Source organism: Ahaetulla prasina, chromosome 3 (genome assembly GCF_028640845.1).
Source record: "Ahaetulla prasina isolate Xishuangbanna chromosome 3, ASM2864084v1, whole genome shotgun sequence".
In the NCBI taxonomy this organism is placed as follows: domain Eukaryota; kingdom Metazoa; phylum Chordata; class Lepidosauria; order Squamata; family Colubridae; genus Ahaetulla; species Ahaetulla prasina.
Window position 1 is genome coordinate 78,578,466 of NC_080541.1, and position 27,642 is coordinate 78,606,107.

Below are 27,642 nucleotides of genomic sequence, written 5' to 3' on the forward strand. Positions count from 1 at the left end.
CAGAATTCCTCAGCCAGCCAGCCAGCATGGCTAGCTGAGGAATTCTGGAAGTTAAAGTCCACAAGTTGTAAAAGTTGCCATGTTTGGAGACCCCAGGTTTACAGTATTATTCAAGGGAAAGTGATATAATCATTTGAAACACTGGATATGTGGAACAAAGGATTTATAGTGATACATTTAGATCATGTTTGCTGATTACTTTGCTTTCCATACAGCATGAATGTGATTATTGTTCTTAATTCTATTTTCTAAGGCCACCCATTTGCCAACTGATTCAAGGCAGTATTCAAAGAACACAACGTAATAATGAAGGGCTTTGCCAGTGGCTCTATGAATAGTCTTTCACAACATGGTGATCTCCAGATATACATGGCTGTGGTAGTTGGGGAATACCAGAACTATGAAGTGACACATCTAGAGAGAACTACGGGGTCAATCTAAGAAATCTTAGAGAGCATTAAATCAGTATATCTTAGATTTACACATATTAACTAAGCAGATGGCTGTAAGGTAGGAGAAAATACAAACAATGTAAAACTCGTGGGATTTAGCAACCGTATAGTTAACCTCTACCCAAGGGCCCTCCCAAGTTCTCTTAGGATTCAGAAACCCTAAAGCACTGAGCAAACAATTCCACTTGCCAGTAGTGTTATATTCCCTGGTCTTAAGATTCAGGATTTGTTTTGTTTGAAATCATGCAATTCCAGCGCAACACATAGTTTACAAGCTCAGCCAAAAATAGTCCACTTTCATTATATTTTTTGCAGTTAATTCAAACACAGTTATATGCCAAACAAAGAAGAACAATATATACCCCAATTTTCTTTCATAAATATCCTAAGGTGGAAGATTTCTGGCTGTGCAACAGATTTCCTGCCCCAGCTGACACCTATAATGTCAGTCTATGTCAACTTGATGTTTGGTTTTTCCTCACGTATTTTGGCCAAGGTTTTTCAAACTGCAGGCAATCATAGAATCCAATATTTCTTTATGTAAAATAGTCCCTATACATAGGAAAATAAATGTCAAGGGAGCATGTCTTAAATGCTTTACAGAATTTGTAAGTTACTTGGAACCTTCTAATGCTCTAGACTATTTTCTGTCCAAGTAAAAACTTCTTCCTTGGCTGTTGTGTATTTTAATTTTTTATTTATGAAAAGAATTGTTTTCATTTAGTTTAAGATCGTTTGCCACCCAGAGTCACTTGATGAGATAAGCAGAAATAGATTGAAAAACAAACAAATAAATAATAAAGGTGGCCTTTTTAAAATTGTTATTCAAACATATGAGATCTAGTTATCCATCTGAATCTGAATCATTAGGACTTAGACCAGGGGTAAAATGCTCTTGGTTTTGACTGGATCTCGTGATCCAATAGCGATTGTGGCCAGTAGTTCGGTGATCCGCTGCCCGGGTGTCATTACTTCCTGGTAATGTGTTTTTTACCTTCTACACATACACAGAAGGTTTTAAGCATGCGCAGAAAGTCTATGCACGCATGTGATGCATGCACGAGCAAAGCGAGCGTGCGCGGGGGGCGTGTGGACTTCTGAGCCGATAAGGAAGGTAAGTCAATTTCATCCCTGACTTAGTCTAAATAGACCTTGACTTATGACCACAATTGAGCCCAACATTTCTGCTGTTAAGTGAGACATTTTTAAAGTGAGTTTTACCCCATTTTACAACCTTTCTTGCCACAGTTGTTAAGTGAATCACCACAGTTGATAAGTTAGTAACACAGCTGATAAGCAAATCTGGCTTCCCATTGATTTTGCTTGTCAGAAGGTTGCAAAAGAGGATCAGATGACCTTGGAACAGAGCAACAGACATAAGTATGAATCAGTTGCCAAGCATCTGAATTTTTATCACATTATCATGGGGATGCTACCAAGGTCATAAGTGTGAAAAATGGTCATAAGTCACATGTGTCCTGTCCTGTCTCCCGCTGGCCACTATTCAGCTTTGAGTAAATATGTACTTAGTAATGTTCATATTAGAGTTGGTTAGGAAAGACTGCTAAAGTTCCTGGAGTTTGTATTCCAATTAGTAAATGGAAAAACATAAACTCCTGGGTTTATAACCTCCCTACAAAAGACTGATTTGATTCAATAATTACTTTTAATTGCAACAAAATAAATATCTTATTTATTAACAGAAAATGTTTCATTTAACAGCAAATAATCCCCCCCCTCCAGCTTTCTACTGGAACAGCTGAGTCAAAAGTTTTAATATCCAGATGGGAATTGAAACTTCTCTTTCTAAAGGAGAAAGGTATTGTCCTTTGTGATTAGCCAAAGCTCGAGGGTTTTCCTGCTGTGCTTCGCCAGCAACACAACTTCACAATCAAAAGCAAGACAATCCTTCACAATCAACACCATCGGCTAGTAACAATTACATTAATTCTATCGCACATGAATCCCCTGGCTCAAAGATCTCCCACGCATCTAGATTGCTTACAATCACAGGATAGGCGTTAGCCTCAGTTCCTTGGCTATTTCACAGTTATGGATATTCTGTACTGGAAAAAAGGGGAAGAAGTATTCAAATAATATGGAGAGTCCTTTGCATGAGACTGTACAAGTCTTCTCCAGCCTGGTATTCTGCAGATATATTCCACATTCCACCAACATGGTCAAAGAAAACGAAAACCCAACTTGTCTGAGAATGATAGGCATTGTAATCCAAGCAGGTACCAGATTGAAGATAGATGTCCTTATAGTCTCTTTGCTAGGTGGTTGCTATGTAAAAACAAACTGTAATTCATGAAATACTGTCAGAGATCATGACTTAACAGACAGATAAAAACAGGGTTCCATCCATCCGTCCGTCTATCCGTCTGTCTGACCATCCGTCTGTCTTATCTATCTATCTATCTATCTATCTATCTATCTATCTATCTATCTATCTATCTATCTATCTATCTATCTATCTATCTATCTATCATCTATCTATTCATCTGACCAAGAGGAGAATGTGGTAAGGGACCAAATACTACTGTACCAAAACTCGTGGGATTTAGCAACCGTATAGTTAACCTCTACCCAAGGGCCCTCCCAAGTTCTCTTAGGATTCAGAAACCCTAAAGCACTGAGCAAACAATTCCACTTGCCAGTAGTGTTATATTCCCTGGTCTTAAGATTCAGGATTTGTTTTGTTTGAAATCATGCAATTCCAGCGCAACACATAGTTTACAAGCTCAGCCAAAAATAGTCCACTTTCATTATATTTTTTGCAGTTAATTCAAACACAGTTATATGCCAAACAAAGAAGAACAATATATACCCCAATTTTCTTTCATAAATATCCTAAGGTGGAAGATTTCTGGCTGTGCAACAGATTTCCTGCCCCAGCTGACACCTATAATGTCAGTCTATGTCAACTTGATGTTTGGTTTTTCCTCACGTATTTTGGCCAAGGTTTTTCAAACTGCAGGCAATCATAGAATCCAATATTTCTTTATGTAAAATAGTCCCTATACATAGGAAAATAAATGTCAAGGGAGCATGTCTTAAATGCTTTACAGAATTTGTAAGTTACTTGGAACCTTCTAATGCTCTAGACTATTTTCTGTCCAAGTAAAAACTTCTTCCTTGGCTGTTGTGTATTTTAATTTTTTATTTATGAAAAGAATTGTTTTTCATTTAGTTTAAGATCGTTTGCCACCCAGAGTCACTTGATGAGATAAGCAGCGAAATAGATTGAAAAAACAAACAAATAAATAATAAAGGTGGCCTTTTTAAAATTGTTATTCAAACATATGAGATCTAGTTATCCATCTGAATCTGAATCATTAGGACTTAGACCAGGGGTAAAATGCTCTTGGTTTTGACTGGATCTCGTGATCCAATAGCGATTGTGGCCAGTAGTTCGGTGATCCGCTGCCCGGGTGTCATTACTTCCTGGTAATGTGTTTTTTACCTTCTACACATACACAGAAGGTTTTAAGCATGCGCAGAAAGTCTATGCACGCATGTGATGCATGCACGAGCAAAGCGAGCGTGCGCGGGGGGCGTGTGGACTTCTGAGCCGATAAGGAAGGTAAGTCAATTTCATCCCTGACTTAGTCTAAATAGACCTTGACTTATGACCACAATTGAGCCCAACATTTCTGCTGTTAAGTGAGACATTTTTAAAGTGAGTTTTACCCCATTTTACAACCTTTCTTGCCACAGTTGTTAAGTGAATCACCACAGTTGATAAGTTAGTAACACAGCTGATAAGCAAATCTGGCTTCCCATTGATTTTGCTTGTCAGAAGGTTGCAAAAGAGGATCAGATGACCTTGGAACAGAGCAACAGACATAAGTATGAATCAGTTGCCAAGCATCTGAATTTTTATCACATTATCATGGGGATGCTACCAAGGTCATAAGTGTGAAAAATGGTCATAAGTCACATGTGTCCTGTCCTGTCTCCCGCTGGCCACTATTCAGCTTTGAGTAAATATGTACTTAGTAATGTTCATATTAGAGTTGGTTAGGAAAGACTGCTAAAGTTCCTGGAGTTTGTATTCCAATTAGTAAATGGAAAAACATAAACTCCTGGGTTTATAACCTCCCTACAAAAGACTGATTTGATTCAATAATTACTTTTAATTGCAACAAAATAAATATCTTATTTATTAACAGAAAATGTTTCATTTAACAGCAAATAATCCCCCCCCTCCAGCTTTCTACTGGAACAGCTGAGTCAAAAGTTTTAATATCCAGATGGGAATTGAAACTTCTCTTTCTAAAGGAGAAAGGTATTGTCCTTTGTGATTAGCCAAAGCTCGAGGGTTTTCCTGCTGTGCTTCGCCAGCAACACAACTTCACAATCAAAAGCAAGACAATCCTTCACAATCAACACCATCGGCTAGTAACAATTACATTAATTCTATCGCACATGAATCCCCTGGCTCAAAGATCTCCCACGCATCTAGATTGCTTACAATCACAGGATAGGCGTTAGCCTCAGTTCCTTGGCTATTTCACAGTTATGGATATTCTGTACTGGAAAAAAGGGGAAGAAGTATTCAAATAATATGGAGAGTCCTTTGCATGAGACTGTACAAGTCTTCTCCAGCCTGGTATTCTGCAGATATATTCCACATTCCACCAACATGGTCAAAGAAAACGAAAACCCAACTTGTCTGAGAATGATAGGCATTGTAATCCAAGCAGGTACCAGATTGAAGATAGATGTCCTTATAGTCTCTTTGCTAGGTGGTTGCTATGTAAAAACAAACTGTAATTCATGAAATACTGTCAGAGATCATGACTTAACAGACAGATAAAAACAGGGTTCCATCCATCCGTCCGTCCGTCTATCCGTCTGTCTGACCATCCGTCTGTCTTATCTATCTATCTATCTATCTATCTATCTATCTATCTATCTATCTATCTATCTATCTATCTATCTATCTATCTATCTATCTATCATCTATCTATTCATCTGACCAAGAGGAGAATGTGGTAAGGGACCAAATACTACTGTACCAAAACTCTCTATATAATAACTATTAATAACCTATCTATTTTGAGATCTCTTTTTCACTTCTATGAAAACCCAAACATTTGAGTTGCTTTAGATCTCATCAGACCAGTCATCAAATGCTATGCCTAATGCCTGCATTTAAATCTTTTCTTTTCTCTGAGTTGCTTGGAATGATAGCTAAAAGCAATGTGTTAATAGGAATGAATTATTTACCTAAGAGTTTACTGTATCTTGCTGTAGCATCCTTAGATTCTTGCATGCGAGAATAGAATCTTGATCAGACTGAAAACTAAATTCTATGTGGCTGATCTTTTGGAGGTACTAGATAGTAGTTTATAGAAACATTTCTGGTCCTTCTTTTACACCCATCTATTCAGACGCCTTAAAGGACTACTGCAAGTGATCTTTCAAAATCATCCATTATGCCAACAGAATGCTTATTTTAACAAACCTACCCCCCACCCCAAATTTCTATGTGAGGAGGTGACTAATGACTCTTGAGCGGGAACTTTCTGAACTATTACTCCTCTGCACATTATTTAGAATAGAATAGAATAGAATTTTTATTGGCCAAGTGTGATTGGACACACAAGGAATTTGTCTTGGTGCATATGCTCTCAGTGTACATAAAAGAAAAGATACCTTCATCAAGGTACAACATTTACAACACAATTGATGGTCAATATATCAATATAAATCATAAGGATTGCCAGCAACAAGTTATAGTGGAAAGAGATTGGTGATGGGAACTATGAAACGATTAATAGTAGTACAGATTCAGTAAATAGTCTGACAGTGTTGATGGAATTATTTGTTTAGCAGAGTGATGGCCTTCGGGAAAAAACTGTTCTTGTGTCTAGTTGTTCTGGTGTGCAGTGCTCTATAGCGTCGTTTTGAGGGTAGTAGTTGAAACAGTTTATGTCCAGGATGCGAGGGGTCTGTAAATATTTTCGCATATTTTAATATTTAATGTATAAACATACTAGTAACACACTTGCCCCATCTCTAATATCCCTATGTTGGTACAATACCCTCTTAGACTTTTTATCAATGTAGCACGGAAAATTACACCCTTTCCTCCCTTTGAATATTTGATCCAGGAATGTATCTGAATTATAATCTGGGGACTTTGAGACTTCTGGTTAGGCTGCTGCAGTGCTTGCCCACCAAATCTTGATGCATTACTGCTGAGAATTTCATTCAAACCAATTTCATTTATACCAAGGGTGTCCAAACTTGGCAACTTTAACTGACTTCAACTCAAAAAGTTGGACTTTGCCAACTTCCGGCAAACGGGCTATTTTTGGCCTCCGGAGGACCTCCAGGGGGGCGGGGAAGGTCATTTTCGCTTTCCCCAGACTCCTATTGAGGTCCTGGAGGCTGAGGACAGCAAAAAAATGGGCCTTCTGGTCCCACCAGAAGTTGGCAAATGGGCCGTTTTCAGCCTCTGGAGGACCTCTGGGGGGATGGGGAAGGCTGTTTTTGCCCCCCCCCAATTCCTAGAGAGGCTCTGAAGCCTGGTGAGAGAGAGAAACGGGCCTACCGAGCCATTGTTGCCAGGAGCGGGGGGAGCGAGGTGTGTGTGTCATGCGCGCATGCGTGGGGGCGGGGCACATAGAATTATGGGTGTGGGCATGCGCATGCATGACGCCCCCTCCTGGCACGCGATGGCAAAAAGGTTAGCCATCACTGCCAAAGTGTATAACCCTAACCTCCCCGTCATAAGACCTACTGACCACATGTAGCTCTTATAAACAGAAGAACACCGACACTGACATCCCCTAAACTCAGTTGGAGATGTTACCTAGCCTGGTAATGAAATATTCCCACAAGCTCGGAGAACAAAACCTCCACCCTCTTTCTTCAGCTTGATCACGACATACTTTTCCTAAAGGAAGCAAGCCACAAAGTGTTTGATAGAGAGTAACATTTGCAAAAGCCTTTGGATGTGTGTTAAAGTTGGCAGACTGGGCTTTGGGGTTAGGGGCTTAGAGCCCAATGAGTTAGATGGAGTGGCTTAATTTATGCCCGAGAGCCTCCGGTTCCTGTTGTATTTGAAGAATTGTTCAGCTCAAGTACAATTCAAAAAGAAAGAATGATGAGTATAGAGAGCAGAAATGTTTAAATTCTCGGTCCATTGTTTCTGGCACGATAATAAATTGAGCAGCAGACTGTGGTGAGAGAGAAACCTCACGTTTATTGATATAGGCTTTATTGCTGCATTTGGCATATGCAAATGTTACTCAATCAATGTCACCAGGTATAGAAAGAATGCATTTCCTTTTGGGGAAGCAAAAACGATTTGTGTCCTTTGTAAACAGATCTCAGGCGAAATCCTTGAGACTGATTTTTAAAAACAAATCCAATATGTCTTCCTTCCAAGAACAGCAAATAGGAAAACGAAAGCTTGCTCCTTGGGCAGAATCGTTTTCAAGTTCTTGCCTTTTGTCTTCTGAGGAAGATACTGTAATGTCTTATGCAGAGATGGGCTTCTGATAACTAAGGATGAAAGAAGGAATGGAAAGGCTGGGAGAACTCTCTTTGTTTCTACACTGGCATATGCTTATTTCAAAACTTAGATGTCAGTTTTCGTGTTTCCCACCTCAAGATTTACAGATCCCTCACATCCAGGACATAAACTGTTTCAACTCCTACCCTCGAAACGACGCTATAGAGCACTGCACACCAGAACAACTAGACACAAGAACAGTTTTTTCCCGAAGGCCATCACTCTGCTAAACAAATAATTCCTTCAACACTGTCAAACTATTTACAAAATCTGCACTACTATTAATCTCATCATTCCCATCACCAATCTCTTTCCACTTATGACTGTATGACTGTAACTTTGTTGCTGGCAATCCTTATGATTTATATTGATATATTGACCATCATTTGTGTTGTAAATATTGTACCTTGATGAACGTATCTTTTCTTTTATGTACACTGAGAGCATATTCACCAAGACAAATTCCTTGTGTGTCCAATCACACTTGGCCAATAAAATTCTATTCTATTCTAAGAGGGTGAGAACCACTTCACTAGCTTTCAAAAAAGATATTCAAAGGTATCTCTGGGAGCTTCTGATTATTCACTCCTGGCCTACATGAAGGTTTATGTGCTATTTTAATGATGAGCATTGTTTTGCTGTGAGGTATATGGTGCTATAGAGCAGGGGTCTCCAACCTTGGCAACTTTAAGCCTGGAGGACTTCAACTCCCAGAATTCCCCAGCCAGCAAAGCTTGAAGATCTCCAGGCTTAAAGTTGCCAAGGTTGGAGACCCCTGCTGTAGAGAGTCAGTATAGTGTGATGGTTAAGACACTGCACCAGAAACCAGGAGACTGTGATAGTCCCTCCTTGGACATGAAGCCAATTGGGTGACCTTGAATGCATCACACTCTCTCAGCCTTAACAAGGAGACGATGGCAAACCACTTCTGAAAAATCTTGCAAAAGGAAACTACAGAGACTTGTCGAGGTAGTTTTTGAAAACCAGACAAAATTGAATGGAAACACACACACACACACACACACACACACACACACACACACACACACACGTACGTTATGAACAATGGACATAATCCACTGAGACCTTCTGTAAGGTCTCACTGAAATGAATAAAATCTGCACATGAGCTTATTACTAATTTTCAATTGGCTTTCACGAGGTTTTCGGTGAACAAGATTCTAACTGATCGTGACTGTTCCACTCTCAAAAAAGAAGCATTAGAAAAAAAAAGAAAAAAGAAGTGAAATTGGCAACATCTAAATTAGAAGTTTTTCTTCTTCTGCCTTTGCTACTATTACACGCTGGAACATTTACGGTACTTCTTTAACTTCATACATGGTACTTAACAACCGAGTGTCAACTTAAAACCTCTGCAGAAGGGATCTTATTTGTGTAGGTCCACCAATGTTGTTACAATGGGTTTCAAGCCATTACGAAACACATTTTAACAAGATCATTTGCTGTTTGTAGACAGACATTAGGTCTACCATATTCAAGCTGCACAAATCTAGATGATCAGTAACGTTTTTCCTCTTTTGTTAGCCTTGATACATTTTGAGATCAAAGATGCTAATAAACAGACTGCAATCTAAAGATGAATTAAATCAAAGCCTGTTTTAGTGTATTCGTTAAATAAGTGGCATAGCCCAGTTTTGGGAAACCCACACTAAAATCATAAGGCAATGTACTGCCCTTGTTCTGCAAATTCCTTGGTTTAACTTCTAGTAAACTTTGCTGACATAGAATACACAGAAGGGATGGGAAGAGAGAGAAGGATAACAAAGGCACAGAAATTCGAGTGAATTTTATTTCTTAGTCCCAGAAAAAAATCGGTAGAAAAAAACTGTCCTGCTGCTCTATGCAATCTCAATTCAGCCTGTTTGTGTGTAATTGTGTGTAATTCTAATTATACTAGTAAGTTTCCATTTGTGAAAGGGAGAACGGTGGGGTGAATAGAATAGAATATAATTTTTTATTGGCCAAGTGTGATTGGACACACAAGGAATTTGTCTTGGTGCATGAACTGTAAATAATTAAATAATTGCGGGATCACAATTATTTAATCGCTGCCCTGATACAGGTATTATTTAATTCTTCCAGGCAGGATGGTGTCTATTTAAAATGCACAGCCTAATTTTAAAAAGTTAGAGAAATAAAACAGTGGCAACTCAGATAACAAACCGCTGTGAGAATCCCATCTTCTTCTTCTAATTTCTATCTTCTTCTTCTTCTTCTAATTTGCAGTTAAAACCTTTCACTGACCTTCAGTGAATGAACACTGCCTGGCATATCCCTCTGAACTGCTCCTACCACAAGCAGATTTATATGTTAACTAAAATATAGAACATCCATACACTCCTCCCCATCACACAGCCCAGGAGGATGAAACGTATTTAATAGGAGATGGCTGATAACACCTCCAACATATTTTTGCTTATGCCTCTTGACACTTTCCCCTGTCTCTTTCAGCTGCTGACTCGGATAAAACGAGAACAATTTTTTTTTTAACCCTTCATCTGAAACATTTTCTTCGCCTCTGACAAACACACAGAAGGGCTGGGCGGACCTGTTAAAACCCTTTCAATTTCACCGACTTCTGTTTGAAGCCTCACCCCCCCCACATCCCTTTGAGCATTGCACTGTGGGTCAAAAAGAGAGCAAGGGAGGGAAGGTGTTGACCACACAGCCTGACTAAAGATGCTCGATTCATCCCAATAAGACATTCGCCAGTACAACTCGCTCCTCGCGTCCCAGGGCGCGCCGAGAACCAAGACAGTTCATTTTACAGACGGAACATCGCACGGCATCCATCCATCCCATAAAAACAGGCTCCTAAACCCTCCTAATTAACTTAGCCGAACTCGTAATGCGGCATGCTTGCAAAGAGGACGAGCAGCGGAGGAAAAAAAAAAGTTGATGTGCCAAGGCTGGGGAGGGGAAAAGCCCCAAACAAAAACCGTGGCGATTAAAACAAACAAGACAGCTACTCTCCCCCCCCCCGCACCCCACTCCCCCAAAAAGAAGCCATTACGAATTCATTCCCCGGGAACGCTACGGACCCGGGCAAGTGAAAGTAAAAAGAAAAAAGAAAGAAAGAAAGAAAGAAAAGGCGGGCGCTTTGTTTATTTTTTATTTATTTTTTCCTGCTCTGCTTGTCACGCCAAACGGCGAGTCCAGGCGTTAAAACCCTGCCTGCTTCCCCCCCTCCCTCTCCTCCTTTGGAGCAGCAAGCGCAGCTTTTCAGAATTGGGGGGTGACACTAACCGCTCAACCCCACCAAAAAAAAAAAAAAAAGATTTACTCTCTCTCTCTTTCTCTCTTCTCCTTTGCTCGCGACTAAGATCATCATCCCACTCACCGTCACGGGCTTCTTTCCCGCAACTGCAGTTGCTGCATATGTGCTTGATCTCCTTGCCTATGTGACAGTGGATCACGAAAGACACGTTATTGTTGTTGTTGATCGCCGGCTCCTTCAGGGGCTTCATTCGCACCAGATAGAAAGCTCGCTTTTTGGGCTTCGCCTCAGCCCTGTCTGGAGAAGAGCCATCTCTGCGGCCAGAAGAGGATGAGCAAGACAGCACCCGGGACCGCCTGGGGTGTGTGGAGTCCGCCATGCGCGCGTTTTCTCTCTCTCGGTGTGTATGTGCGTCTCTTTCTATCTCTCCCTAGCGTCTCTCTGCCACATTCAGCCTCGTTCCCTCAATACACTCTAGGATTAAAAAGGGAGGGAGGGGAGGATGATGAGCAGAAGGCAGAGATGGAGGGAGGGAAGGAAAGGAAAGGAAGAAAGAAAGCCTTATCTATGTGTGACCTCTCTGGTCCTCCTGTCTTTAAGCAGAGCTGTTCAGTCTCACACCCCCTCACCGGCCACAACTCTGTTTACTAACCCTGCCCGCCTTGTCAATGCCCACAGCTCTGTTTTTCTGATCGCGCTCCTGACTCTGAAGCACAAGGCAAACGCTTCTCTTGCAACTCTAGGAGAAGCCGCTGTTCTTCAACCCACTGAACCATAAAAAGTACTCCCTCAAGTTGAGCTTGCTTTGGGAGGGCTACACGGATGAGTCCTCACAGAGGACATTTCCCACTTCTCACACAAGCTTGGAATTCCTGGGAAGTTCTTATCTCTGGGTTAATAGGAGACCTGGCCCAGCTCAGCCCAGGCAAGGTGCTGCCACCCATTAAGGCCACATAATAATAGAAAAACATGATTTAGTATTCTATTCCTGCACCTGGGATTCAGGGACTTGTTCTTGGCAGAGGTAGGTTGCTTTCCTTCCTTCCTTCCTTCCTTCCTTCCTTCCTTCCTTCCTTCCTTCCTTCCTTCCTTCCTTCCTTCCTATTTGTCTTTTTCTTTTTTATGGGAAACTGAAACTGCCCTGAAAGTTTTGAGGGGCTGTCACAACGATGAAGGGGGCAAACTATTTACCAAAGCACCAGAAAGGCAAGACAAGAACCGAAGGATGGAAACTCATCAAGGAGAGAAGCAACCTAGAACTAAGGATAAATTTCCTAACAGTGAGGACAATCAACCAGGGGGAACAGTTTGCCTTCAAAAGTTGTGGGTGCCCCATCACTGGAGGCTTTCACTGGACCCAGATACTTGTCTGAAGTGGTACTATAGACTCTTCTGTTTGTGCAGGGAGTTGGACTAGATGAACTTCAAGGTCCCATCCAATTCTGTTGTTCTAAGTTCTAAATGGAGAACTAAAGGGCAGCAAGGAAAAATGAATCAATAACTTAATGTCTAGAAAAACAAACTTTCATGGAGGCTTAAAAATATGAATTAAATTACATTTAAAAGCCATGCTCTCTGCATAGGTGGGAAATCCCAACCAGCAGAGCTTATAATATGAATCAAAAAAGGTGAAGGTGCCAAGCGATACTCCTTACTTTTTGATTTATTACTACACACAGCATGCCTCAGGCAAAGAACTCTTTAATTCCTCTCCCTGTGAAAAGCAACAGAGGCTTCCGTATCCCCCCTCTCCAATCTCTTTACGAATCTCAGCTACTTTGGTGATAGAAAAATAGGAGAAGACACTAAAAGGGGGCAGCATAAAAGAGATGCTCTATAATGATTGTCCCAAAGGTGCTTTTCAAGAGGCAACTAGACTTTCTTGTTTTTCTTTGAAGACATTTCGTTTCTTCAGCTTGTTGCATGAGAAGCGAAATGTGTCAGTTGAAGAAGCTTCTTGGATGAGAAGCGAAACGTCTTCAAAAGAAAAAAACAAGAATGTCCAGTTGCCTCTTGAAAAAATACCTTTGGGACAACCATGACCTGGATGACTGAGAATCTCCATGTTGTGGTCTGCCAGCAGCCTGCGGAGTTGGCAACGGAGTCAGACAATGATGAGGCTGAGGAAAAGTGTGGGCCACTCCTGGAGGCTGGGGAAGGCCCGGATGAGGGTTTTGCATTGGAGGATGAGGTGGGGCCAGGGCCATCGGAGTGTGAGGTGTAGACTCCAGAGCCTCCAGAGGCTGACAGTAGTGAGGCAGAGGAACAGGAGAAGCCTGTTCCTAATGCATGCATGAGAAGAGCTGCCAGAAGGCAAGAGCATCTCAAGCAAAGAGGACGATTTGGGAGTAGGCCGCTCTCATAAGGCTTAAAAGACCAGCAACAGCATTTGGGCTCTTTGCCAGAAAACAACATTGATAGCTTCGTCTTGTTGCATTTATTTTGTATCGCTGTCTTCTGAACTTTTGCTAAGAAAGGCCTTTGGCAGTTTGCCTAACTGGACCAAAGTTGGTGATAGGACTGAGGAATTGTGTTGGGAGGAATTTGCTTTAATTTAGTTGAACTATGCTGAGAATGAAGTAATTCTCAGCTGTTCGAATAAAGTTTGTTTGTTTTTACACTGACTGAGTTTCCTACTCCTTACTTGGGCCTGAGTCACAACACTCCATAGACATCTATAAAGGTTGGTGTGTGTTCATACCAGCAAGGAATTAGGATAATTCAAGAGATCTTGCTTTGCCATGGGCTCCATGGAGAACATATGCTGATTCTGTAAACCGCTTAGAGAGGGCTGTGAAGTGGTATATAAGTCTAAGTGCAATTGCTATTTATTTTGGTGGGGGGGAAGAAAACTAAGAAAATACTAAGTCACAGAAAATGCTGACATTCATAGTCCCTGAGAACACCTGCTGTGTTAAATAACCAAGTGGCTAGTTTGGCTTAACCTGTTAGAAACTGACTCTGTGTTTGATTTATGTATCCATGACCTAGCACAATGTGTGAACAAGGGCAGATACCCAAAGTTAGAGACCATGCCACATTGTGCACAGTTTTTAAGAGCCTAGCTTTAGGCATCTATGCTCCATATCTTTACAGTTGCTATCTGTTAGCATCCCAGTCTCTGGGGGTATGTCATTTTTAAATTGCCTGGTGTCCATGGTAACCATGGGGGGGTTGTCTGAACTGGGGGGGGGGTCCTCCTAGCCGCCAGTCCATTATTTTTTTTCACTCTTTCAAATACACATGGGATTTTTTTTTCTCTTGCTACATATCCATCTAGAAAAGTTATTTGGAGAAAAGATTCAGGCTGGGGACAGTCACTTAGGGCCCACTTGTGCTTCTGATATCATGAGGTGCATCAGTTTGAATTTAAAAACAGGATTAAAAAAGGACTGGTTTTCTTTTTTAAAAAAAGTTTTATTGGCCTTAAAATGAACTATGCATAAAAAACAGCCATAGGTGGCAAAGTTCTAAATATTTTAATCCTGTCCCCTAGGTTGCAGCCCTAATTGGATCATAACTCCCCAATTTTGATTGATAGATCCAAATGTAGGTTTCAAACATGTCCAGAAATTCTCTCAACATTTGAGAATACAGTGAAAAGTTGAGAAGGAAATTCTCAGGTCCCTAAACCAACTGACACCCAAGATAAGACAATCAAAGGCCCTTCTGATGTTTGTTTTCAATAAATCAAGTTTAATTTAAATTGTAATACGTTTCATTTTTATACTGTTTTTTTAATATTTAGTGTTTTAAAGTATGAGACACTATAGCTGTCCTGCTTTTAACAATGATACCCATTGACCACAGTTGGCAGAGTCTGACTGAGAGCAGGGCAGGCACTATCTGCCCTTGGATCCTCCCCTCTGGATGAATCGTTAAGGGTCAACACAAAGAAGAGCAGATTCATTGAATCAGTTTAAACTGCTAATCTGAGGATGAATACCTTCCTTTTTCTCCCATCATCCCTTTTTTCCAAAGGACCATTGACCTGGAAAAACTACACTTATCATCCTTTACAAAAATCTGTTGGATTCCCCCCCCCACCTGCACCCTTCACTGAAAGCCAATGAAAAGCTCAGTAAAGTTTAAACAAAACTTTTATCCAAATCTGTCAAATCTAGACAGCTGGCTGAAGAAGAAACATTGCCCTCCCACCTGGCTTAAGACGAGATGACACTGGGTCACTCTAAAGAAACTAAGCTTAAGGATGGCGTGAGAAAGGAATATGGAACACTAAGGGATTCTCCCATCTGAACAAACAGGCCAAAAGGAACTGAAGGAACTGGCAGAAAATGAGAAAGAAATGAGAAAAATCATGCTTGATAATGAAGTTGTAATGAGTTATAAAGGCTAAGAGGGCCAAATCAAGCAAACAAAAATTAAAACACAGCTATACGCTTTCCTTTTTGTTCAAATAGCAGATAGAGTAGCTACCCACACCTGGTAATCACCAGATACAGTAGTGGCCAAAATTGTGGAAACCTTTTGGGAAAAGTGTATTTTCTAAAATTAGCTAATAAAACCACTTTTTGGGGGGAGTAGTACCATAAAATTATATATCAATGGAAAGATAATTTAATCAAGAATGTAATGCAATACCTTTTACGAATGATTTGCTATTAGAATAGCAGTTACAGTATAAAGAAGAAAAGCGAAACGTAGAAAAAACAAGATATACAATAATTATCACCATGTCAGTTAATACTTAGTTGGGTAACCTTTAGCATGAATTACGGCCTTACAACGTCTTCCCATGGAGTGAACCAAGTCTTTTAGTTCTGCAGCTGTTATAATGTGAAACCAAGATTGAATGATTGCTTCTATTAACTAGGTTTTATTTATTTATTTGTCAAACACAACAGTATATATAAGTACAGTATAAGCATGAAATAACCATACGAATTGGATACAATCAAAGGGAACATTAGGACAGGAATGGTAGGCACGCTGGTGCTCTTAATATAATATAATAATTAGAGTTGGAAGGGACCTTGGAGGTCTTCTAGTCCAACCCCCTGCAGAGGCAGGAAACCCTACACCATTTCAGACAAATGGCTATCCAACATTTTCTTAAAAATTTCCAGTGTTGGAGCATTCACAACTTCTGCAGGCAAGTTGTTCCACTTATTGATTGTTCTAACTGTCAGGAAATTTCTCCTTAAGTTCTAAGTTTCTTTTCTCCTTCTCTTATGCACGCCCCTTACAGACCTCTTAGGAATGGGGTGAGGTCAATAGTAGATAGTCTTTGGTTAAAGCTTTGGGGATTTTGGGAAGAGACCACAGAGTCAAGGTAGTGCATTCCAGGCATTAACAGCTCTGTTACTGAAGTCATAACAGAATTGCTAATGCCTGGATTATTGCTGGGTCGCTTCTGACTAACAAGTTTCTTTAGTTGGCTCCATAGATTTTCAATTGGGTTAAAGTCTGGGCTATTCCCAGGCCATTCCAGCAGTGGAATATGATTATCTTGAAACTCCAAAAATGGTGTTATGAGCTATCAAACCTCAAAAATACACTTTTCCCAAAAGGTTTCCACAATTTTGGCCACTATTGTATATCTGACTGTCATAACAGTGGCTATACTGGCTGAGAATGTGAGCACTGTCTGGAATTGGGACAGGTTTTGTGGAGAAACATAGAAAATGATCAAGTATAATCTACCATAATTAAAAGAAAAATGGTGATCACAGGAACCAGTGCAACATCACTCAAGCGCTCTGTTGGGAAAATATATTCTTTTCTCCTCCCCCTCCCCCCGACCAGTTGTAAAGCTAAGATAACAGGAAATCTACGAAGTTGTGGAGCCACACAACCCAACCAAACCTTCTCTGAGCTGGTGCTGTCCACAGGTTTTGGACTGCTACTCTTAAAACAAAATGGTCAAAATGTCAAACAATGGGTGCTTTCATATTGACATTGTTACTTCTTGCCAGTCCCTCAAGAGCTGCTGGAAGCCAACCCATAGATAGTTTTTACTCCTACTCTTTAAAATGCTGAGAACAGCAGTTGTCTTCATTCCAGACAAAGAATATAATGCAAAAATTGCTACCAGTAACTGTCCTGCCTCCCATCTACATTTTTATGCCTTTGCCTAGTGATTTCCAGAGGAAAATGAATGTGTGTTGAAAATGGTGAGATGCAAACCATTTGCCATTAAGGCCAGTGAAATGACATTGTCGTAGCATCATGCTACAGCTACTGAACTATGGAGAATGGCTGACAAGCTCAGATGCCAGGTGGAAGAAGCCAAACTCCTACCAATGCATAAACAGCTTACCTGCAAGCTCTGCAGAACTTCAGTGCCGCCAATGGAAATACCATCTTTTCAATACAACACATGGCAGTTGAGCAAGAAATTTATTGGCTCAGCAGTCAAACGCAGGTGATGTTATGAGACTAGACAAGTGCCAAGTTACTTCTGGAACAGTGAAAAGGCCCCAGGTGGAAGTGACCTAGCATAAATGTTGCAAAATGATTGACCCTGTGAACCCTGTCCATCAAAGAGAGTACATTTGTAGGCCAGCGTGAAACACAAAAGGTGCTGAAAATTAACTGTAGAAAAATTAGCCTTTTTACAGCATCTGCCAACATACTGCGATGTTTAATAGCAATTGTCAGTCATATTCAGAGAAACCATATTTCCTCAAATTAGCAATGAATAGGGATGAGATGGAAGAAAGAAGGACAAAATTGTTTATTCTACAAATGGCCTGCTATTTCTATTTGTAACATTGGGAAGGCACGCAACCCAAAGCATGGAAATGAAGCACAACATATTTTTTGGATTACCTAATTAATGCATTCTGTGGCTCCCACTCCCTTCTGTGGAAATGCATAGTCCTCTGTTTTACCAAGAAATCCCTGAACCAAAAGTTGATGAAAATGAGGAAGCTTGTAGAATGGGATCTAGAGTCATCCTCCATTTCCACCTGAAGAATCTTCCTTATAACTTCTAAATAAATTTCTTTAAAACATTTGGCATAAACATATTCAAGTTTTTTTAAAATCCTGGGATTTAATTTTTAGCATAATTGGTTTTCATAAAATCACAGAGGGATGATAGAGGTCATCTAATCCAACTCACTACTCATCGTAAGATCCAGTAAAGCAACTCTGACAGATGACCATCTGGGCTCTGAAGTTCTCTTGGAAAGGGGAACTCGCATATAGCAGTCTAATTTTTTGCCTGACAGCATGACCTGCTTTCTTGTAGTAACTCTGGCAGATCTTTCGGGGTTAATAGAGAATTTCAATATTCTTCATAACTGCACAACATAATGATTAACATTCTATGAATCCATATAGTATCTTTAGTTCTCAGTAAGACCACCACAGATTGTAAATTTGTTGAGAAATCTTGAGAATCGGGCATCAAATTTTCATTTAGTACTAAAATCAATGGGAGGAAAGACTGTAACTTGTGAACTATTTAAATAAAACCCAGTGGCTATAATTACCATAAAATTTGTATCTTAAGCCAAATATCTTTACCACTTGATTTCCTTTTGCTGTTATACCCCCCCACCCCATTTCTATTTTATCTTCATTGCTTCCATTTTAGACTTTCTGCCTTTATTCCAGACATTTCACATTTATTTTCCACCTTCTAAGTTCCTAAAAACTTTGATTGCAAAAAATAGATCTTGCATGGAACCAGGTACACAGAATGCTCCACATACAGTTTCAGTGGGTGAGGTTGGACAATATTTTTTCAAACATCTATCTATCTATCTATCTATCTATCTATCTATCTATCTATCTATCTATCTATCTATCTACCTACCTACCTATCGTCTATCTGTCTATCATCTCTCTTTGTCTCTCCCTCATCCATCCATCCATCCATCCATCCATCCATCCATCCATCCATCCATCCATCCATCCCTATCTCTATCCATCTATATCATCCATTCATCATGCATGCATACATCCATCCATCCATCCCTATCTTATTTATTTATTTTATTTATTTGTCATAACAATATAACAATATATATATATACAAGCGTTGCATAAAGGGTTATATAATATATGAACATATATATGAGGAGAAACGAGGTACTAAAAACATATATATACATAGGGGAAGAAACAGTAGGACAGGAACGGTAGGCACGTTTGTGCTCTTATGCACGCCCCTTAGAGTCCTCTTAGGAAAGTGGTGAGGTCAACCGTGGACAGTTTTTGAGTAAAGCCTTTGGGGTTATGAGAAGAAACCACAGAGTCAGGTAATGCATTCCAAGTATATACAATTCTGTTACAGAAATCGTGTTTTCTGCAATCTAAACTGGAGCGGTTGACATTGAGTTTAAATCTGTTGGTAGCTCTTGTGATATTGTTATTGAAACTAAAAAAGTCATTGACAGGAAGGACATTACAACGGATGATTTTATATGCTAAACCCAGATCTTGTCGAAGGCGACGAAGTTCCAAGTTTTCTAGACCCAAGATATCAAGTCTGGTGGAATAAGGTATTTTATTAGTTTCGGAGGAGTGGAGAATTCTTCTCGTAAAATACCTTTGGACACGCTCAACTGTGTTGATGTCAGATATATGGTATGGGTTCCAGACAGGCGAGCAGTAATCAAGAATTGGCCTAACAAATGTTTTATATGCTCTGGTCAGTAGCGTGGTGTTTTTTGAAAAGAAGCTACGTAAAATTAAGTTAACAACTCTTAGAGCCTTCTTAGCTATATAGTTGCAGTGGGCTTTGGAACTTAAATCGTTAGATATAAAAACTCCAAGGTCTTTGACAGGGTGGGGGTCATCTGCGAGGCAATGTCCATCAAGCATGTACTTTGTGATTGGGTTCTTTCTTCCAATATGCAAGACTGAGCATTTACTGGTTGAGATTTGTAGTTGCCAAATTTTAATCTTATCTCTATCCATCTATCCATGTATCATCCATCCATTCATCCATGCATCCATCCATCCCTATCTTATCTCTATCCATCAATCCATCCATGCATGCATGCATGCATCCATCCATCCATCTCTTTCAATATGTTTGGGTAGGGAAGTTGATTCAATGGAAGCTGAATGCCCCTCAAACACATCAAAAACTATCTTGATTTGCTGCTGAAAGAGCAGGCTTTGAGGCTGATTTCTCGCAAAGTAGCTTTTTACATCTACTGTTCCATTCATCAGACACACTGATGCCTCACAATTTCTAGCTAGCTGGGCGAATGAAGTGATGATGGAAGCTGTAGTCTGCTATAAAAAGGAGATGCTAGGAAAATCTAGATAAACAGAAGCAGATATGATTTTTGCACTGAAGTAAAGTACTCCCCCCAAAATATAATTAAGTTATCTGTGTAACTGCTCTAATAATATCAATCTCATGGGTAATGAAACAAATATAGACCCAGAGACAAAATTCTAATCTTTTAAGGGATTTCCCCCCACCCTGCATGGATCACAAGCCAAGGACAGAGAACTTTGGTCTCCCTCATCCTGGTCCAGCACTTTAACTATATTTTTTTTATTTCTTTTTGTCACAACAGTATACACAGACATTGTCATAAATAAAACAACATATCTTGAAGAATATATATATATATATATATATATATATATATATATATATATATATGTAAAAAATATGCATCAACTATATTAATTTGATATAATGAAGAGAACAATAGGACAGGAACGGTAGGCACTTTTGTGCTCTTATGCACGCCCCTTATAGTCCTCTTAGGAATGGGGTGAGGTCAATAGTAGACAGTTTTTGGTTGAAGATTTTGGGATTTTGATATTGTGCCACACTGATTTTAAACCCTTTTTAAAATATCAGGGATGGGCAAATTTTATCTAAATAGTGTGTTTTAAGGGGTTCATGTAAAAATTACTAGTACTGTATAGACTATGGAGACTGGTGTTCAAATCCATAATTATATTTTAGGGCAGGACCCTGTTTTTAGCATAATCTTCCATGTATCTACATTTTCATTTCATGTAGCTCTTACAGGACTGTTGCAAGAAAAAAAAAAGAGAATTATATAACCTTAAGGTCCTTGGCAGAAGGATAACATAAAATGTAATACGCTGTATTTACTGATGCTGATTTGATACAAACTGGCTTCACAAAGGAGGAAATACAGTATAGGCTGCCTCAATTTGTTTTGTTTTGGATTGAATTAACTGCACCAAATGTCCTAAAGCAAATTATGCCTTCCTGAATCTGCCCCTTTGGGACCAGTAATCTTGCATCCTGCGCCAATCTTGTTTGTTTTCCTGCCTTTGTTTTTTCTTTTGCCTAAAATTAATTGTACTTCAGTCCTGATACCTGAAAGGCTGCTTGTGCCTCAATTGCGACTCCGTTTTTTCTAAATCAGCCTTCCCCAATCCACTAATGGGCTAATCCCAGCATTTCAAGAGTTGTCATCCCAGCATATCTGAAGCATGCTGGGTTGGTAAAACTGTTATGCGGGTCATATTTGTCAGATAGTCAGCTATATAAGTTTGATAAAATCAATCAATAAAATTAGATGAAGGTAAATGTGATTACATTTCATGGTATCATCGTAGAATTGTATAGTAAGACATTTTACTATGGAATTGTACCTTTTCATGAAATATATGGTGATAAAAACATGTCATGGTATCAGTAGTGGGTTGCAAATCCCATCAATACCAGTTCGCTTGTATCCAATGACAGGACTTCCAAACTCCCGCTTCTTCCCTCCAGCGCGTCTTAACCAATCAGAGACCGCCTGGCTGTTGTCAAGGCTCAGGCGGGTCGTAACCCCGAGGACTTTGTTAGACATAACAGCTTGTGGGTGGGTGTGGGCTTGCGCGCATGCATAATGCTTCTGCGCATGTGCAGATGCATCCAGGTGGGTGGGCGGAGACTCCCGCTGCAACTACCGGTTCACCCAATCCGGGGTGAACCGGTAGCAATCCACCACTGCATGGTATGTGGGAAAGGCCTTGGGAGGTGGGGCAAAGTGATGTTGCTTAGGGAACATCAGGCAGCCTGCAGCTGGATAGTGGGTGGGACAAGAGGCTCAGAAGTCACCCTCACTAGTTTCTCAGGCTGTAAACAGGATAACAGGAGAACTGTATTTTCAGGCTTGCAAGTTTCTGTTTAATGTAGTTTTACAATGGCAATAACAATAGCGTTTAGACTTATATGCCACTTCACACTGCTTTAGTGGTGTCCTCTAAGCAGTTTACAGAGTCAGCATATTGCCCCCAACAATCTGGGTCCTCATTTTACTGACCTCAGATTGAGGGAAGGCTGAGTCAACCTTGAGCCTGGTGAGATTTGAACTGCCAAATTGCAGGCAGCCAGCAGTCAGCAGAAGTAGCCCGAGGTACTGCATTCTAACCACTGCGCCATCACAGCGCTTCTATAATAAAATAGAATAAATCTTATCTGGTTGTAGTTCCTGCCTGATAAGGCTGATAAAACGTGAAGAAGGAAGGACAGGGGCCTTTAAATGTTGTGATTTTTTTAAAAAGCCAGTTTTTAAAAAAAACTGTTTTCAATCTGAAATGAATGAGTGCCACATTCTGGAGGATTATTGACATAATAGTATATTTATCTGATACATCAGTTCATATCCCTGATACTTAGTAAAGAATATTAGCTCAGATCTCTTCTCAAGAATGGCCAGCTTCTATTAGCATAATAGCTACATCAGGAAAGGGAAAGACCACAATCCAAAATTAAGCAGGACAGGGGCTATTTGGTGGGAGGCATCAAGAATTCCACAGGGCAAAATGAGACCTGGTGAAACTTAAGGTCTTAATTTTCTCCCCTAACTGATCCAAAGTCCTCCTCTTCCTCCTCCTTCCTCCCCCACCTGCCAACATTATAATTACATTTCCACCTGAATAATTCTTGGGGATTTATCAATTTTCAAGGTCCACAGACCAGACTATTTAAGAAATGCCACAGATTCAAGAACAATTGCTTACATACACACACAAACACACACACACACACACACACACACACACACACACACACACACACACGCATATATACCCATATATTTCAGATGTTTATTCATTAAATAGTTTAATTGTTTACAGAAAGATTGCAAGGTATATATTTTGAAATTTTAAATATAGGCATTGAACCTAGCATCTGAATCTTATAAAGTACAATGATGCATGAAAAAATAGTGGAGGCTAGTTACTATTTAGTAATTTAAGCAAAAGTCGAAGAATGCTATAAAATCTGTTCTCTTATTCTGTCTTTTACAGCCCAAGGATAGAGATCAGAAATAAGTACATGGAAAGTAAAATTTGCAAAGGTTTGACACTGAAGCCAACTTCCCTTCCCTTCCCTTCCCTTCCCTTCCCTTCCCTTCTCTGAGCCTTTGAAATGAAATTGGATCTAAAGGCCAATACATATATATTTAATTCTTAATAAAACAATGTAAATATTTGTTTTGGTATAGCACCCAGTCTCACAAATGTTGCACATGTGTTCAAGCATATCAAGATTGCAGCTGATTGTTCAGGATTTGGTAAGTCATAATCATAACTCAGTTCACAAAGCTAATCATTATGTTTGGGGTCTTTTTTTTAAATCAACTCCTTTGAAGCGCTCTGAATAAGTAATTTGAATCTTATTTAGATTGCATCTAGTATGGCCTCATAGAACTAAAAACGATGAGCAGATGATCATAGAAAGAGCTGAGCACTTAACAGTGTTGTCGGTTCGATGCAAATCCACATGCAAGTCAGCCCACATTTTTAGTCTGCACTGCAGAAAATAAGAAATGTATCTGCAACACAGTGTATGTAGCTGGTCTGGAGCCAGATGTTTCAAAAGGAATTGTCAATGCTTCAGTTGAGTGGGAATCCAACAAATCATATTGCTAGAGTCCTTAGTTTTATAACCATCAGATTTCATAATGGATCAGTAATTAGGAAAAGGAACAATAGTTCATTTAAACCATTCAGATTATCTTGTGATTTGCTGAAAGGAAAAAAAAAACTGGTACTCAAATGAAACAATCTGGACACTGGAATGCACATAATATATGAATATATAATATGATTGTAGCTTCTTGTCTGAAACTAAGAAAGAATAAGCCTAGCGAATTAAGCCCTAAATAGGAGACTGCCCAAGTATGAAGTAGTTGCTTCTTTTAACATAAGAAGATAAGCAATATTCTGCTTGAACAGTCCCCTGTGTCAGAACTGCCACCTCGAGCCTGCACTCTGCTATCGCTTGGTGCCAGTCTGCCATAAACTCTGGGGAGACTGGATGGGATGGGGGAGTATTCAGGGGTAATGAAAAGTTCACTGTATCGGCTGGAGATGTAACTTCATGCTCAGACAACTGAGAATGATCTGCAGCTGCATTCCAACCCATACTTGAAAACCTTCTAAAAACATCTTTTATAAATTTGATTGGACATTTGAAGGCCAGCATGGGGAGGTACCTAAGGGAAGAGAAGTTTCAGTTCTGGCTTTGATTTATTGTATTTAACTTGACCTTTAGCAAACTATACTTTTTTCAGCAAATGGAGTCAAGGATTGTTATTGCTTAAAGGTTCATGTTAAGGCAGGTCTGACATCCTGACCCATCTAGTCCAGCAGTCTGTTCTCACAATGGCCAACCAAATGCACAAAGAAACTTGCTAGTCTCCAAGCAGATGGCCTTCAGAGACAGTCACCCTGCCTTCCTTTCCTTTCCTTTCTTCCCTTCCCCTTTCAATTTTTAGCTTCTTGTGAGTTTCATGAAAATATCCTCCATTCTCTCTCTCTCTCTTCTACTGTCAGCCCTTTAAGATGAGACAAATCAAGAAACAGATGCCAGAAAAAATTATTGGAATTATGCTTTGTGGTTGCAAGGTGTGGTAATAGGATCCTTCCTTCCTTCCTTCCTTCCTTCCTTCCTTCCTTCCTTCCTTCCTTCCTTCCTTCCTCCCTCCCTCCCTCCCTCCCTCCCTCCCTCCCTCAGTCTATCACAACTTTCCTCTTCTCTGCTGTCTGGCTGCTGGTAGACAGAAAACTGCTTTTGTCACAACCCAAGCCCTGGGATGCTTGCCAATGAGTTACATCAATTTTTTTTTTAATGCTCTGCTACCCCTTTCAGAATAATACGGCTAAGGATGCTGCCGAGCTATGAATCTAACTCTCTCACGTTAAACTAGATCACCTGGTTCTCCACAGACTTTCAGAAGATACCACAATGTCAAACACAGCATGGACCCACATTTCCGATTCACAGCCAGGTCCTCCAGCACCTGTTGTAATTAGATGCGGTGATTTGGCAACTGCAAAGTATATAGTTGCTCTCAGCATGGAAAAAAGTAGAGCTGCCTGTGTATTTTAAATAATCAAGGACACCCACACGATGTATAACAGAGAGAAACAAAAGGCTAATGCTGATGTTATAAATACAAAGTCAAAAGAAATATATTGTCATAATAGTTAACAATGCTGTATTACACAATCTTGCCGTCTGCGTAGGATGAGGTTTCTCATTTTCCTTTCTTTCCTTGCATGCTTCATCACATTTAACCTCTGGGGTTTTGTCAAACTGAAAGTTACCCTTTATAGAACAAGTAATTGAATCGGGATTTCAAAAGAGCTTGCTTTTTAATGGATGTCAATGGGTTGTGATTAATTTTCTCTTTCAGATCCGCTGTCCTAGCTGTCCTCCCTCATCCAAACTAATCTTGCTCAAAATAAGTAAATAAAGAGAGTTTAATGTCTAACAAGATAGACTGCTAAGGACTGCGGCAGGCAAGGACAGATGTGTTTGAAAATTGTCAAAACTAAGCAACGGAATGATCTCTATATGTACTAAATAAATAAATAGAAAATGTTCCTAAGTGATAGACCTAGTATAGACACACGTAAGATGGAAGAAGCACTAAAACCAGCCATCCAGTTAAACAAATTACAGCAATCTTTTATACAACACCCTCTTCCAAAACAGCTGCACAAAGAAAAAAAGGAGGTGCAAAAGTGGTATGGAATATTCTGAAAAAGGGCTGAACTATACCGGCTGCATGAATAGTGAAGTGGTTTCACATTATCATATTTCGTTGCAACCGTCACATTTAGTACTTAAAATCCCTGCATTTGTTATTAGAGAAATGGAAATATTATCCACCCCACTCTGCCCTAAAGATAGCTGAGTGAAGCATATTTGGCTGCCATGTTTACAATATATTTACAATATCTCCAACTTAGGATATATTTAGATCGAGCTTTGATAAAATCATGCAATGAATATATGTCCCTCATATGGATTCTTTCAATACAATGATCACTTTCAAGAGCAAATATATATATTTTTAGAACACTAGATCAGATCTGCATATAGAAAGTATTTGAATAAAACTCTGCCTTGATCCCCCTAAGAATACTGTTTTGAGTTCTGGGCAACATGGTTCAAAAAGAAGAAAGTTCAAAAGAGGGTTAGCATGATGGAAACATGTTTGGAAAACCCACTATGGAATGATTAAAGGATCTGGGTCAGGGTGGAATGTAAAATTTGTTACTATCGGTCTGTGGGTGTGGCTTGGTGGGAGGGTGGTAATGTGACTGGGTGGGCGTGGCCAACTTTTTTTTTTTAAACTTTTAAAAGCATTTTTTCTACAACCTCTTTGGGTATATTTAGCCTACAGAAGAGGGGACTGTCACTGAGGGGATTATAAGATAGCAGTCTTCCAATAACTGTAGGAAAACAAACTTTAGAAGAGGGGATAGATTCATCTTTTGTTGCTGCAGAGCAGTGGTGGGATTCAAATTTTTTTACTACTGGTTCTGTGGGCATGTCTTGGCATGTCTTGGTGGGCGTGGCAGGGGAAGGATACTGCAAAATCCCCATTTCCTCCTGATCAGCTGGGACTTGGGAAGCAGAGAATAGATGAGGGCAGGGCCAGTCAGAGGTGGCATTTACCGGTTCTCCAGACTACTCAAAATTTCTGCTACTGGTTCTCAGGAACTGGTCAGAACCTGCTGAAACCCCACTCTTTGCAGAGGATAGATGTGATGGAAGGGAGAAGGAAGGAAGGAAGGAAGGAAGGAAGGAAGGAAGGAAGGAAGGAAGGAGAGGGAGAAGGAAGAAAGGAGGGAACAGGAAGGAATGGAGGGAAAGAAGGAAGGAAGGAAGGAAGGGAGGGAGGGAGGGGAGGGAGCCAGGGAAGGAAGCAAGGACGGAAAAGATGACAGACAGGAATGAGGGAGGGAGGGAGGGAGGGAGGGAAGAGGAGGGAGGAAAAAAGAAAGGAAGGAAGATTTTTGACATTCCCTACTAGCTGGCCAAATAGCAAGTCATGAGGAAATGGATGGAAGTTGGAAAATGCTCCCATTCAAATAGAATTTTTTTACCTGCACATGGTCGTTCTGTTCCTTTGTTTAGATAAAGGAAATATCTCTGAAATAATGACTGTTCTTTTCAACAGCATAAATTGAGTTGTAGTATATCCAGTGGTGGGA

General features: G+C 40.0%; 1 protein-coding gene across 2 annotated transcripts in view; it reads right to left on the reverse strand.

The window, feature by feature from the left end:
* The window catches only part of PHACTR1 (phosphatase and actin regulator 1), a 137,455-nt gene extending 125,641 nt beyond the window's left edge, over positions 1 to 11,814 (reverse strand). Inside the window, exon 1 of one of the 2 annotated variants that reach the window (XM_058176648.1) lies at positions 11,344 to 11,814. In XM_058176648.1, the coding sequence (XP_058032631.1) occupies positions 11,344 to 11,599 (256 nt within the window). In that variant the 5' untranslated portion in view covers positions 11,600 to 11,814. The remainder of the gene's footprint in view (positions 1 to 11,343) is intronic. The other variant, XM_058176650.1, reaches the window with a different exon arrangement.
* Positions 11,815 to 27,642: the final 15,828 nt, after the last annotated feature.